The sequence below is a fragment of the Pholcus phalangioides genome, unplaced genomic scaffold, assembly GCF_987345545.1.
Source record: "Pholcus phalangioides strain wild (caught in Gottingen) unplaced genomic scaffold, Ppha-v1.0 ptg000010l_1, whole genome shotgun sequence".
Classification (NCBI taxonomy): domain Eukaryota; kingdom Metazoa; phylum Arthropoda; class Arachnida; order Araneae; family Pholcidae; genus Pholcus; species Pholcus phalangioides.
The window spans coordinates 6,085,016-6,098,593 of NW_028301603.1; the positions used below are offsets into that span (position 1 = coordinate 6,085,016).

Genomic DNA, 13,578 nt, shown 5'->3' on the forward strand with positions numbered 1-13,578 from the left:
AGTGGGTGAGCAGTCGAGTTGACGAGTCAGTCGGAGAGCGAGCTACTGAATCCTGGAGTGGGTGGGTGAGGGAGCGAGTGAATGAGCTCGTGATCGAGCAAGCTACTGAGTCCATGAGCGAGTGAATGGGTGAGTGGGTCAGGGGGCGAATGAGTAGGCGAGTGAACTACATAGTCCGTGAGCGTGCGAGCCAACGAAATAGTAAGGGAATGAGTGAGCTAGAAACGCTTTAATTATAAATATGTAAGGAATGGAAATTATGTCGAAAATTACTAATTAAATACTGCATGTTTCGAATGCATATCTCCAATTAAACATGTAATGAAAAGTTTGTCGAAAATTATATCTGCCCTTACATTTCTCACAATATGGTGAATGTAAGGGGTGATTATAAAAAAACTATCCCGACATATGGGCCCCTAACTATCATACCATTCACAGAAACTGAACGAAATTTTGGCATAAGGTATTTTGAGGTCTGCGCTCAAGAATGATATGGAAAACAACAGTGTCACTCTAACAGTTACGGTTACAGTGAGAAAATTTCGAAAATATCAAATGGCAACACCAAGTTTTTTGTATTGGAATGTGATCTCCATACTGAAAAACACTAAATAGCGTTGGAATGGCACCTGTTGCACGAAAATCCCCGGAGCTAGGCAAGGAAAAAGGACTTTGCCGTGCACCAGAGCATTAATGTTCGTTTCATTCGTCACACCGTTTCTTCGATCCCAGCCTGATTAGTCCGCCACAAGGTCAGGTGGAAACACAATAAAATGCTTTATTTCATGCTGCTTCTCTGTCCTTATTGGTTGTCCTCACTTTTAGCCTATCTACCGCCGGTGATTTTCATGCTACAGTTGCCGTTCGAACGCTATTTAGGGTTTTTCACAGTGGAGATCACATTTCAATACAAAAAACTTGGTGTTGCCATTTGATATTTTCGAAATTTTCTCACTGTAACCGTAACTGTTAGAGTGACACTGTTGTTCTCCATATCATTCTTGAGCGCATACCTCAAAATACCTTATGCCAAAATTTCATTCAGTTTCTGTGTATGGTATGATAGTTAGGGGTCCATATGTCGGGATAGTTTTTTTATAATCACCCTGTATATAATATACATTCTCACAATATTATTTTTTTCCGAAGTTTTCAGTTTTTAGCATTTCTGAGCGGGCTTCTGTTATGTCGTTGTGATTTTGAAACTTTTCGTTGTGTTTCTTTTCTGTAATATCACATACACACCTCTTTTAATACTTGTGTGTATTGTACTTTGTTTCACCTTATTTTTTCCCCCATTATTTTATTTTCTTGTTTATTTCATTTTATTCTCTTTATGTTTATTTGTTGGTTTTCTCCCTCTTAATGATGTGCGAGTGCCACCCTGCACATTCATGTGCAACATTGTGGATGTCTAAAACGAGATAACTTCACACAGTTTTTGAACTGGTATGGCTTTGAACAATAAGAAAATGGGACTAACTTTTACCATTTCTGCTGATGGACAGAATTAAACTTATCTTTATATTCTCTTTATCTCATTAATTTTTTTTCCAGCCTCAGTAGCGGGACATGGGTCAGGACCATATTCCCGACAGGTCAAAATCCCAAAAGGGTTCAAATCCCGAAAGGGTCGAATTGAAAAATTTTAGTTTCAACGCACTTCGAAATTTCTGCCGCAATTTGCATTTTTAGCGGCGAGGGGCGTTGTAAGGCGGCGGTCAAGTAAATTTTTAAATTCTAATTTTCACCGCATAAGCAGCACTTTGCCGTTTTCTGTCAGGGAGGTAATTTAGGTATCCGACTACCTTTCGTGTCACTTATCGGGAATTATGAGATGCATCGGTTGCGTGTAGTTACAGAGACATATCTTACACAAGGGACGGACTTTATTTCACACAACATCCTATATACATGACGAGAAACGAACTGCGCAATAACTAGAATAATCACCTGATGGCGATTTGAGCGCGTACATCAATCCTCGCTCTGAGGAAGTGGCTTTCTTTTCCCACACGTCGGCGGCGACGCCACAGACTATCCCCCCAGTGAGCGAGCGAACGCTAATGTAGGAAATACAAGATTGACATTCACATATTGATGATACAAAATTATAACAAATAATAACCAATGTGCATGTGTGTATAAATACTTGCGACAGCTGAGAATTCAATATTTTGCTAAGACGAATGAAAAATACGAATATATACGATGTTAACATGTTTGCAATGATTTGAAAAAATAAATAATGTAAATTAACACTTATGCGAGAAATGCGAAAATAATATGTACACATATGCGAAAATGTAAAGGCATAACACAAGAATATAAATGGGTGTAAAACATATGCAATCAAAAATACGAAACAAATCGTTCTGGAAAATGAACTCTTCGTCCATAACGAGTTGTTACTGTTTTTTCTGTCGTTGACACTGGACTTTTGGAGTCCTGTTTAGAACTGATCTCATTTGGTAGTTCGGTGACTGCAGGTGGTTCTCTGTCATCCATGGCGAATGCAGGTTTGACTCTGTCAATAGACACTGAGATAGATTTACCATTTACTTTGATTACAAAAACTTTGTCGGTCCTTTGCACTACAGGATATGGTCCAGTGTAGGGTGCACTTAATGCAGGTCGAACTTTGTCTACGCGTAAGAACACATGAGAACAAGATTTTAAGGAAGGATGAACATAAATCTTGAAAGTATTCTTATGAGATGGAGATACGGGTGATAAACTCCTCATGAGCGAAGGCAGCATTGATGCATAGGTAGCGTCTGGTGTAGATTTGGACACCTCATCTGAAAGTAGGTCAGATGGCAATCTAATAGTGGTTCCATACACCAGTTCGGCACAGGTAGCTTGAAGATCCTCCTTGAAAGCGGATCGTAGACCCAGGAGGACTATCGGAAGCGATTCTGACCATTTGGTATTGTCGTAAGCAATGATGGCACTTTTTAGGGTGCGATGAAATCGCTCGACCAGACCATTGGCAATTGGATGATATGCAGTGGTTCGTATGCGATCTGTTCCTAGTAGTGCTGCGAGCTGCTGGAAGAGATGAGATTCAAATTGAGTTCCACGATCTGTGGTCACTGTTGAGGGACACCCAAAACGACTGATCCATGAATCAAAGAATGCTTTGCAGATGGTTTCGGCGCGTATGTCCGGTATCGGTGTTCTGAAATTCCCCGGCCATCTTGTAAATCTGTCTATCATGGTAAGACAGTAGATGTTCCCGTTTGATGGTGGATAAGGGCGTATAATGTCAATGTGCACATGTGAAAAACGAGCGTCGGGAAGTGCGAAGGTGCTCAGAGGTGCTTTTGTGTGCCTCTGGATTTTCGATCGCTGGCATGATTGGCAGCAGCGTACCCAAGCTGTGATGTTTTTGTTTATGTTTGGCCACACATATCGTGAGCAAATGAGGTTTTTTGTTACAGCGATTCCGGGATGCGATAGATTGTGAAGGTGGTCAAAAATCAGCTTTCGATACGAGTCTGGAACGAAAGGTCTGGGTGAGCCAGTTGAAATGTCACACCATAATTCACCATCTGTTAGATGACATGGCTTCAGTTCCAGCTGTAGAGATGTGTTGTTACCCTTCAAAATTTCTTTCAGTTCCGGGTCGCTTGATTGAAATTCCCCGAATTCTTTGAAATTAATGTCCTTAGAACCAGTTATTGCGTCGATTTCGATTCTTGACAGTGCATCTGCGACATAATTTTGAGAGCCTTGGACGTGACGGATATCGGTTGAATACTGGGATATCAAGTCCAAATGACGAAGCTGTCACGGCGAACATTTGTTTGGATTTTGCTTGAAGGCATAAATTAGGGGCCTCTGATCTGTGTAGATAATGAACTCCCTGCCTTCGAGCATATGCTTGAATTTTTTTATAGATGAATAAATTGCAAATAGTTCTCGGTCGTATGCGGACCATTTGTTTTGACTTTTGGACAATTTCATAGAGAAGAATGCGATGGGTTCCCATTTGTCGGCTAATTGCATGAGAGCACCACCCACTGCGACATCTGAAGCATCTACCCAAACACTTAATTTAGCTCCAGGAAGTGGATGTCTCAGGAGTGTGGCATTTGCCATGGCATCTTTGGCCAAAGTGAACGACTTTGTTGCTTCATCGGTCCACGCGAGTTGGTCGTTGGCACGAGCAGAACGAGGTGATTTTTTATTTTTATGACCTTCGAGAAATTTTATTAACGGATGTAACAAATCGGCAGCTTTCGGAATGAAACGTCGATAAAAATTGTACATACCGAGAAATCTTCGAAGTTGTGTCAAGGTCGTTGGCTGTGGATAATCCAAGATACACTGAACTCGATCTGTCAGAGGTTCGATGCCGCTTGTAGATAGCCGGAATCCAAGGAAGTTGATGGTTTCTTTACCGAAGTTGCACTTGGAGACGTTGACGCAGAGTCCATATTCTTGAAGTCTGTAGAAGAGAGTCTTGAGATGATGGATGTGTTCATCAGGATCTTTTGATGCAATCAGGATGTCGTCGACGAATGCGTAAACTCCAGGAAGTCCTCTGGTCACTTCATCAATGAATCGCTGGAAGGTTGCATAAGCGTTGCACAATCCGAATTGCATCCTGGTGCTCTCAAACAATCCGAAAGGTGTGCATATTGCTGTTTTGTGGATGTCATCAGGGTTTATTGGGATCTGATGATAGGCTTTTATGAGATCCACATGGCTGAAAATTTTAGTACCATGCAGTTCAGCAGTGAAATCAGCAATGCAATTAATGGGATATTTGTCTTTTAACGTTTGTGCATTTAAAGCACGGAAATCTCCGACCGGTCGAAATTCCAAGGTACCCTTTTTTGGTACCATATGAAGTGGTGAGGCGTAATTACTCCTCGAAGGTCTCAAATGCCCCAGTTGCAGCATGTTGTGAAATTCCGATTTCGCTATTTTTAATCTGTCTGGAGCTAACCTACGAGGTTTCGCCACCACAGGCGGTCCTTTTGTGGATATATGATGGATGGTGTTGTGCTTTACTGGTGCATTTGGATTAGGAAGTTTAGTGATCTCCGGGAATTCAGAAATCAGCTTGTGATACGCCGAGTCACCGGTAATCGTTTTCACCGAATGAATGCACGTTGCGTTTGAGACGCGTCCGGGACGTTTCAATTTCGTTTTCAAGTCACGTAGGAACTTGTTGCGAAGGTCCGGGACTAAGTCGAAATAATGAAGGAAGTCCGCACCCAGTATAGGAGTTGACACATTGGCGATGTAAAATGGCCAGGAAAAATTTCGTCTCAAGCCGAAATCCACGGAAAGAATACGTTGGCCGTACACCTCGATGGATGATGAATTCGCGGCTGCGAACGCTTGAACAGGCCGTTGTTTGCGCTGAGAAAGGCTTGCCGGCAAGATCGAAACATCACTGCCCGTATCAACGAGGAAAGATAGATTCGTTTTCATGTCTTTCACAAACAGGCGACGTGACGTAGATGGCAAAGAGCAAGTCGCCTCTACTCTTTGCTGAGTTCGTTTCCCGAATATTTGCAGGGAGAGACACATTTCTTGGCATCGGTGCCGAATCTTCGATGATACCAACACTCGTCGCGATTTTTCGATCTGCTACGCTGTCGCGGGTAGCGATTTCGGTACGGGCTACGACTTCGCCCTCGGGAAATCTCGTCGATTCGCACATGGAGCTTTTCGATTTCCGACAACAAACGTTCCTCGATGGAATTCGCGGAAGAGTTAGAACAGGCACTTACCGCTTGTGGTGCTACGTCCATGACGCGATCGGCGATTTCGGCCGCTTTGTCCAACGTTAGTGGTGTGACTGCAGCCAGGATAGATTGCACAGATGTTGGCAAATGCTGAAGAAACAGTTCCAACATGAGCTCGTCCGGAACGCTGTGTGATTCCGCGCGACGCCGCATGACGCGTAAAAGTTCACTTGGACGACGATCACCGAGTTGCTCCCCAGTGAGAAGTTTCCGTATCTCTTGCTGTGGCGATTCACCACTGCGCTTGACTAATTCCGATTTCACGTGTCGTAGGGATCTGTTGCCGTTGGATTCGTGATGACATCGCGGATGACGGAAGCTGCTTCCGGTGGTAGATGAGCCACTATGTAGTTGAATTTTGTGCGACTGTCCGTTACCGGTTTCGGAATCCCCAGTTCGAAAGTTGATTCGCACATCAAGAACCACAGCGTAGGATCGGCGAAATTGTACGGTGGTATCTTTACCGCTGCCACGTCCGCCATGCTTTCGCTTTTGCGTGGGCGAGAATGTTCAACAGCACGTGTTGTTTCCGTTGAGATGCGTCCGCTGTTTCTTTTTTTAGATATAATGTCTCAACTGATGATCAGACTTTCCAAGGTCACCAATATCGGGAATTATGAGATGCATCGGTTGCGTGTAGTTACAGAGACATATCTTACACAAGGGACGGACTTTATTTCACACAACATCCTATATACATGACGAGAAACGAACTGCGCAATAACTAGAATAATCACCTGATGGCGCTTTGAGCGCGTACATCAATCCTCGCTCTCAGGAAGTGGCTTTCTTTTCCCACACGTCGGCGGCGACGCCAAACACTTTTCTTTAAAATGGTTCTGAAGTGAACTTTAAAAACTTTTTTTGATAGAAAGCGTCTCGAAATGGTGAAAACAGTGACAAATTTTGGTCTATCTATTATATTTCCTAGGAAAAAGTCGTTTTTATGTAAAATTTTAGGCAAAATTCATTTGATATTCGAAACACGATTGCAAAAAATTTTATTAATGAAATGCTTTGTGATTTTCACAGTGCATTTAGCTAGTACTGTTGCAGGTTATGAACCAAACTTTAAAGGATTGCTTGATATTTTCATAAGTTACACCAAAATATGTTTAAGTACGTGTGAATTTTTTGAAATTTCATCCTACATTTTGTCTATAAAACTCTGTAATTCAAAAAATATATGCGATAGACCTTAGATTTTGGTTCATAACCTCAACGATATCTAGCAAAATATCACATTAAAATTTCGTAAGGATGCAACGCATCAATGTTTACAAATCATGTCACAAAGTCAAGTAAAATGTCAAAAGTAGCATACTTCGTAAAACACGTTCAAAGTCTTTATTCGCGTATTACTTGTATGTAAAAACGCAACACTAAAGTGAACGGAACAAAGGAAAGGAGGGGAAGGGGGGGGGGAGACATGACATTACACAGTAACAACAACACAAAGTGATATTCTCTTGCTCTGATTGCTGATACTAAGTTTTATGAGTGAAGAAAAAATGAAAGAAAAATTGCCATGAAGTGAGAAAGTTCCCGCCCGTGTGGGCAAATTTTGAGAAAAGCCCTATACAAAAATTATCTGGGGTGCAAAATACATACTGGATTAAAATATTTTCTAGGTTAAGAAATCATATATACACTGTGCAAACACTAAACCCGAATCGTGAGCTGATCGTTTCTTCCAATCCGTTTGTGACGATCGCCTCTTCAAGAAAAAGGGAAAGTTTGCTGGGAGGCCGACTTTACACGCTAAGCCCTTTTTTTTTGGTGTAAGTGAGGGAAGCCCTCCGCGACTATAATAGCAATAAAAAACTTTCTCTTTTTTTTTTTTTTTTTTCTCCTTCCATCAGCGCCCTCTGACGAGGAAGAGAAGGAGTGGGAGAAACAGCTGTTGGCAGCGAGCCAGCAACGTCTCTCGTGTCTTCTTTTTCCTTTCTCTTCGTGACCTTCAAGATGGCCATCCGTGACGTCAGGGGAAGGGAGCAAAAGGGTGGAACCCCTTATATGAAGGCGTCTTACAAAAGGGGTTTTCTCTCTCTCTTTTTTTTCTGCTTGTATTCGTTCTTGCTCTGTCCGTGTGGGACAATTCTGGTGGGATTTTTACAGTTCGTGCCATTGGAGGGACCAGATTTGCTTTGGTCTCCGGCATTTCCAGATTTCATCAGTGGAGTAGTCAACAATACTACTGATGTGGGGGTATCTGGATTCTCGAACTGGCTTTGGTTGAGTTCGAGAAATGTACGGCCAAAGGTGTGATATTTGGAGATCCGTTCGGATGTTGATGTTACGCAAGACCGGGGGGGGAGGGGGATTTCATCAGCTGCCTGAGAATTTTGTTTTGCCGGACTTGATATTGAGCTTACGGGCATGGGCCCCAGACTGGGGAAGCATAAAGCATTGTAGGGCGAAGTATGGACTGTAGAGAATGGCTTTGTTGTGTGTGGTCAGCTTAGCTTGTGGAAAGGTGATTTTATTTAGCATGCCCGTGATATTCACTGTTTTATTCCGGGCCATTTGCACGTGCTCTCTGAAGAGCAGTTTCTTATCCAGGATGACGCCGAAATACTTGACTATTGGAACTGAAGAGAGTCTGTGCCCTCCAAAGATTAGTTGGTGTCTGGGAAGTTTCGCGTGAGAACCACGTGAACTGGCATTTGTGCGGACTTTCATGCGGATATCAGAATGTGTACACCACTGTTCAATGTCAAGGGCAGCGTCCTGAAGGTTCCAAAGGGCATATGCGGGCTACCGGTGGCTGCAGAGGACAACTGCGTCGTCCGCAAACAATGCGAGGATGCCATTCCTTGGGGAGGGGAAATCATTGATGTACAGGAGAAAGAGTTGAGGGCCCAGGACGCTTTCCCGAGGGACTGAAGCCCGCACTGGTCTGGTTGAGGAAAGTGAAAGACAAAGTATTTCTTTCTTTCTTTGGAAATGTTTCTGTCCCGTAAAATACGGGACGATCCATCGAACTTACACAATTCGCTTCTTCCGACACATCGACCTGGATCCGCACCTGGCGGTGCCCCCTACAGCAGCACAGGTCGTACGGCCAAAGAACCGTCCCTAGTTAAGGACACCGATTATGGTTTCTTTTCTGAATTCTTTCCAACTCTGCTTCCACATTACAAGAGGGTGCCAAAGGGTGCTTGCTTGACACAGCTGGCCAAACCTCTAGTTGTGACCCCGGGTCTACAATGGTCTTAAGGTGGCCTTGGTGTACAAATGGGTAGGGGCAGAAAATAGAAAGGAATCTCTGCCAGTGCGGGATCTATTTTTGGCGCCCCCGATGACGTTTCTCAACTCAACAATTTTTTTTTTTACCTTCCAACTCGGATTTGGCCCCCTTTCCTCGAGAGGTGCCCCATTTGGCTACACAGGTCGCAAAGACTCTGTGGGGACTGAAAGGCTTTGGCCTAGTTTCTTATAATTTTTGTTATTTTCATACTATAAATTCTTTATCGAGGGACCAGTGAAAAATCTGGCCTCTAAGGCCCCAACAAAGATCCCAGCCTAGCGACCCCTGCTGCAATACGTGGGTGCGATAAATGCATCCAGTCTTCCCGCTAGACCAGTAAGTCCTATAGATATTGTATCTAGGAAGTAATGAGTCCCGTATATACCGAGTGACTCGAAACGTTACGCCGTCCGCCAATAGCAGTTGTTTTTTTTTGCCTTGTAGCATTTGCAGTGAATTTACAATGACACTAAAAATTTTAAGCAAATTAAAATTAATTTAATGTTCTAGAATACTTTAAGACATTCATTTTTAAAAATATTGTTGGTACTTTCAAAATCAGAAATGCCTTATGTGGTGATGACGAGAAGCTGAGGTATATAAAAAAAACTAAATTCTTCATTCAGCTTTGCTCCTTATAAACAAAGCTTATAAACTGACCCGAAAGATAAAATTTCCAGTTCAGTAATTTTTGCAAGACCCAAGGAGACATCCAAAACAAACGAAAAAACACTCTCCACACAAGCAGATGACCCGTAAGATCGTAAAAAGTGAATTTTTCCACGCTACAATTTATAGTAATGTGCTGCCATCTAGCCTCCAATTTGAAAGTGACTCATGTGGTGATGATGAAGTTTCAATAAAAAAAACTATATTCTTTATTCCACTCAGTTCCTTATAAACAAAGCTCCTGAACTGAACTGGAAATTTAAACTAAAAGTTCGGTTATTTTATTTGAGCATAAGGAGACGTCCGAAACGAATTACCTCTTAATGAGCAGACGACAGGCAAAAAGTCGGTTTGTTCGGTTCCCTACAAGCCAAGCTCACAAACAGAGCTGGAAGTTCGAACTGCCAGTTCAGTAATTTCTTCAGGACACAAGGAGACGTCCAAAACAAGTAACCTCGAGAGAAGCAGACGACAGAGATTTATCGAGCATATATTACTGGAGGGAGCATACAGGCGCCGCGACGGCAGCGACATCAAATGCAAAGAAATGACGTGACTCGGTGAAAACAAAGTTCCGAACTGGCAATTTTGTCCATATAAATGTACAGTTCGGGCTCTAAATATTGGGTTTTAAAGATTAAAAAAAGGATGGAGAACTCATCTAAAGGTGAAAAAAGATTAAATTATTTATTTCATTATTTCTTGAATTTTCTTTCATTATTTCTTGCATTTTCCTTCATTATTTCTTGCATTTTCCTTCATTATTTCTTGCATTTTCCTTCATTATTTCTTGAATTTTCTTTCATTATTTCTTGAATTTTCTTCCATTAATTCTGGAATTTTCCTTCATTATTTCTGGAATTTTGTTTCATTAACTCTGGAATTTTCCTTCATTATTTCTTGAATTTTCTTTCATTATTTCTTGAATTTTCTTTCATTATTTCTTGAATTTTCTTTCATTATTTCTTGAATTTTCCTTCATTATTTCTTGCATATTCTTTCATTAATTCTGGAATTTTCCTTCATTATTTCTTGAATTTTCCTTCATTATTTCTGGAGTTTTCCTTCATTATTTCTTGAATTTTCTTTCATTAATTCTTGAATTTTCTTTCATTATTTCGTGAATTTTCCTTCATTATTTCTTGAATTTTCTTTCATTATTTCTTGCATTTTCCTTCATTATTTCTTGCATTTTCCTTCATTATTTCTGGAGTTTTCTTTCATTATTTCTTGAATTTTCTTTCATTATTTCTTGAATTTTCTTTCATTAATTCTGGAATTTTCCTTCATTATTTCTTGCATTTTCTTTCATTATTCTGGAATTTTCCTTCATTATATCTTGAATAATTTCTTTTATGGATATATTGGAATAATTTCTAATTTAAAAATTTCTAATTTAAATGGAATAATTTCTTTCATTAATTCTGGAATTTTCCTTCATTATTTCTTGCATTTTTTTTCATTATTTCTGGAATTTTCCTTCATTATTTCTTGCATTTTTTTTCATTATTTCTGGAATTTTCCTTCATTATTTCTTTTATTTTCTTTCATTATTTCTTGAATTTTCTTTCATTATTTCTTGAATTTTCCTTCATTATTTCTTGCATTTTCTTTCATTATTCTGGAATTTTCCTTCATTATATCTTGAATAATTTCTTTTATGGATATATTGGAATAATTTCTAATTTAAAAATTTCTAATTTAAATGGAATAATTTCTATCATTAATTCTGGAATTTTCCTTCATTATTTCTTGAATTTTGTTTCATTAATTCTGGAATTTTCCTTCATTCTTTCTTGCATTTTTTTCATTATTTCTGGAATTTTCCTTCATTATTTCTTTTATTTTCTTTCATTATTTCTTGAATTTTCTTTCATTATTTCTTGAATTTTCCTTCATTATTTCTTGCATTTTCTTTCATTAATTCTGGAATTTTCTTTCATTATTTCTTGAATTTTCCTTCATTATTTCTTGCATTTTCTTTCATTAATTCTGGAATTTTCCTTCACTATTTCTTGAATTTTCCTTCATTATTTCTGGAGTTTTCCTTCATTATTTCTTGAATTTTCTTTCATTATTTCTGGAATTTTCCTTCATTATTTCTTGCATTTTCTTTCATTAATTCTTGAATTTTCTTTCATTATTTCTTGCATTTTCCTTCATTATTTCTTGCATTTTCCTTCATTATTTCTGGAGTTTTCTTTCATTATTTCTTGAATTTTCTTTCATTATTTCTTGAATTTTCTTTCATTAATTCTGGAATTTTCCTTCATTATTTCTTGAATTTTCTTTCATTAATTCTGGAATTTTCCTTCATTATTTCTTGCATTTTCTTTCATTATTCTGGAATTTTCCTTCATTATATCTTGAATAATTTCTTTTATGGATATATTGGAATAATTTCTAATTTAAAAATTTCTAATTTAAATGGAATAATTTCTTTCATTAATTCTGGAATTTTCCTTCATTATTTCTTGAATTTTGTTTCATTAATTCTGGAATTTTCCTTCATTATTTCTTGAATTTTTTTTCATTATTTCTGGAATTTTCCTTCATTATTACTTTTATTTTCTTTCATTATTTCTTGAATTTTCTTTCATTATTTCTTGAATTTTCCTTCATTATTTCTTGCATTTTCTTTCATTATTCTGGAATTTTCCTTCATTATATCTTGAATAATTTCTTTTATGGATATATTGGAATAATTTCTAATTTAAAAATTTCTAATTTAAATGGAATAATTTCTATCATTAATTCTGGAATTTTCCTTCATTATTTCTTGAATTTTGTTTCATTAATTCTGGAATTTTCCTTCATTCTTTCTTGCATTTTTTTCATTATTTCTGGAATTTTCCTTCATTATTTCTTTTATTTTCTTTCATTATTTCTTGAATTTTCTTTCATTATTTCTTGAATTTTCCTTCATTATTTCTTGCATTTTCTTTCATTAATTCTGGAATTTTCTTTCATTATTTCTTGAATTTTCCTTCATTATTTCTTGCATTTTCTTTCATTAATTCTGGAATTTTCCTTCATTATTTCTTGAATTTTCCTTCATTATTTCTGGAGTTTTCCTTCATTATTTCTTGAATTTTCTTTCATTATTTCTGGAATTTTCCTTCATTATTTCTTGCATTTTCTTTCATTAATTCTTGAATTTTCTTTCATTATTTCTTGCATTTTCCTTCATTATTTCTTGCATTTTCCTTCATTATTTCTGGAGTTTTCTTTCATTATTTCTTGAATTTTCTTTCATTATTTCTTGAATTTTCTTTCATTAATTCTGGAATTTTCCTTCATTATTTCTTGAATTTTCTTTCATTAATTCTGGAATTTTCCTTCATTATTTCTTGCATTTTCTTTCATTATTCTGGAATTTTCCTTCATTATATCTTGAATAATTTCTTTTATGGATATATTGGAATAATTTCTAATTTAAAAATTTCTAATTTAAATGGAATAATTTCTTTCATTAATTCTGGAATTTTCCTTCATTATTTCTTGAATTTTGTTTCATTAATTCTGGAATTTTCCTTCATTATTTCTTGCATTTTTTTTCATTATTTCTGGAATTTTCCTTCATTATTTCTTTTATTTTCTTTCATTATTTCTTGAATTTTCTTTCATTATTTCTTGAATATTCTTTCATTATTTCTTGAATTTTCCTTCATTATTTCTTGCATTTTCTTTCATTATTCTGGAATTTTCCTTCATTATATCTTGAATAATTTCTTTTATGGATATATTGGAATAATTTCTAATTTAAAAATTTCTAATTTAAATGGAATAATTTCTATCATTAATTCTGGAATTTTCCTTCATTATTTCTTGAATTTTGTTTCATTAATTCTGGAATTTTCCTTCATTCTTTCTTGCATTTTTTTCATTATT

General features: G+C 37.7%; 1 protein-coding gene and 1 pseudogene across 1 annotated transcript; both read right to left on the reverse strand.

Moving 5' to 3' along the window:
- Positions 1 to 2,355: 2,355 nt before the first annotated feature.
- LOC149080799 (uncharacterized) lies at positions 2,356 to 3,222 on the reverse strand. The gene has a single exon (XM_089237382.1). The coding sequence runs from the start codon at positions 3,220 to 3,222 to the stop codon at positions 2,356 to 2,358; it is 867 nt and encodes a 288-aa protein (XP_089093508.1).
- Positions 3,223 to 4,783: 1,561 nt separating this feature from the next.
- On the reverse strand, positions 4,784 to 6,530 carry LOC149080800 (uncharacterized; annotated as a pseudogene).
- Positions 6,531 to 13,578: the final 7,048 nt, after the last annotated feature.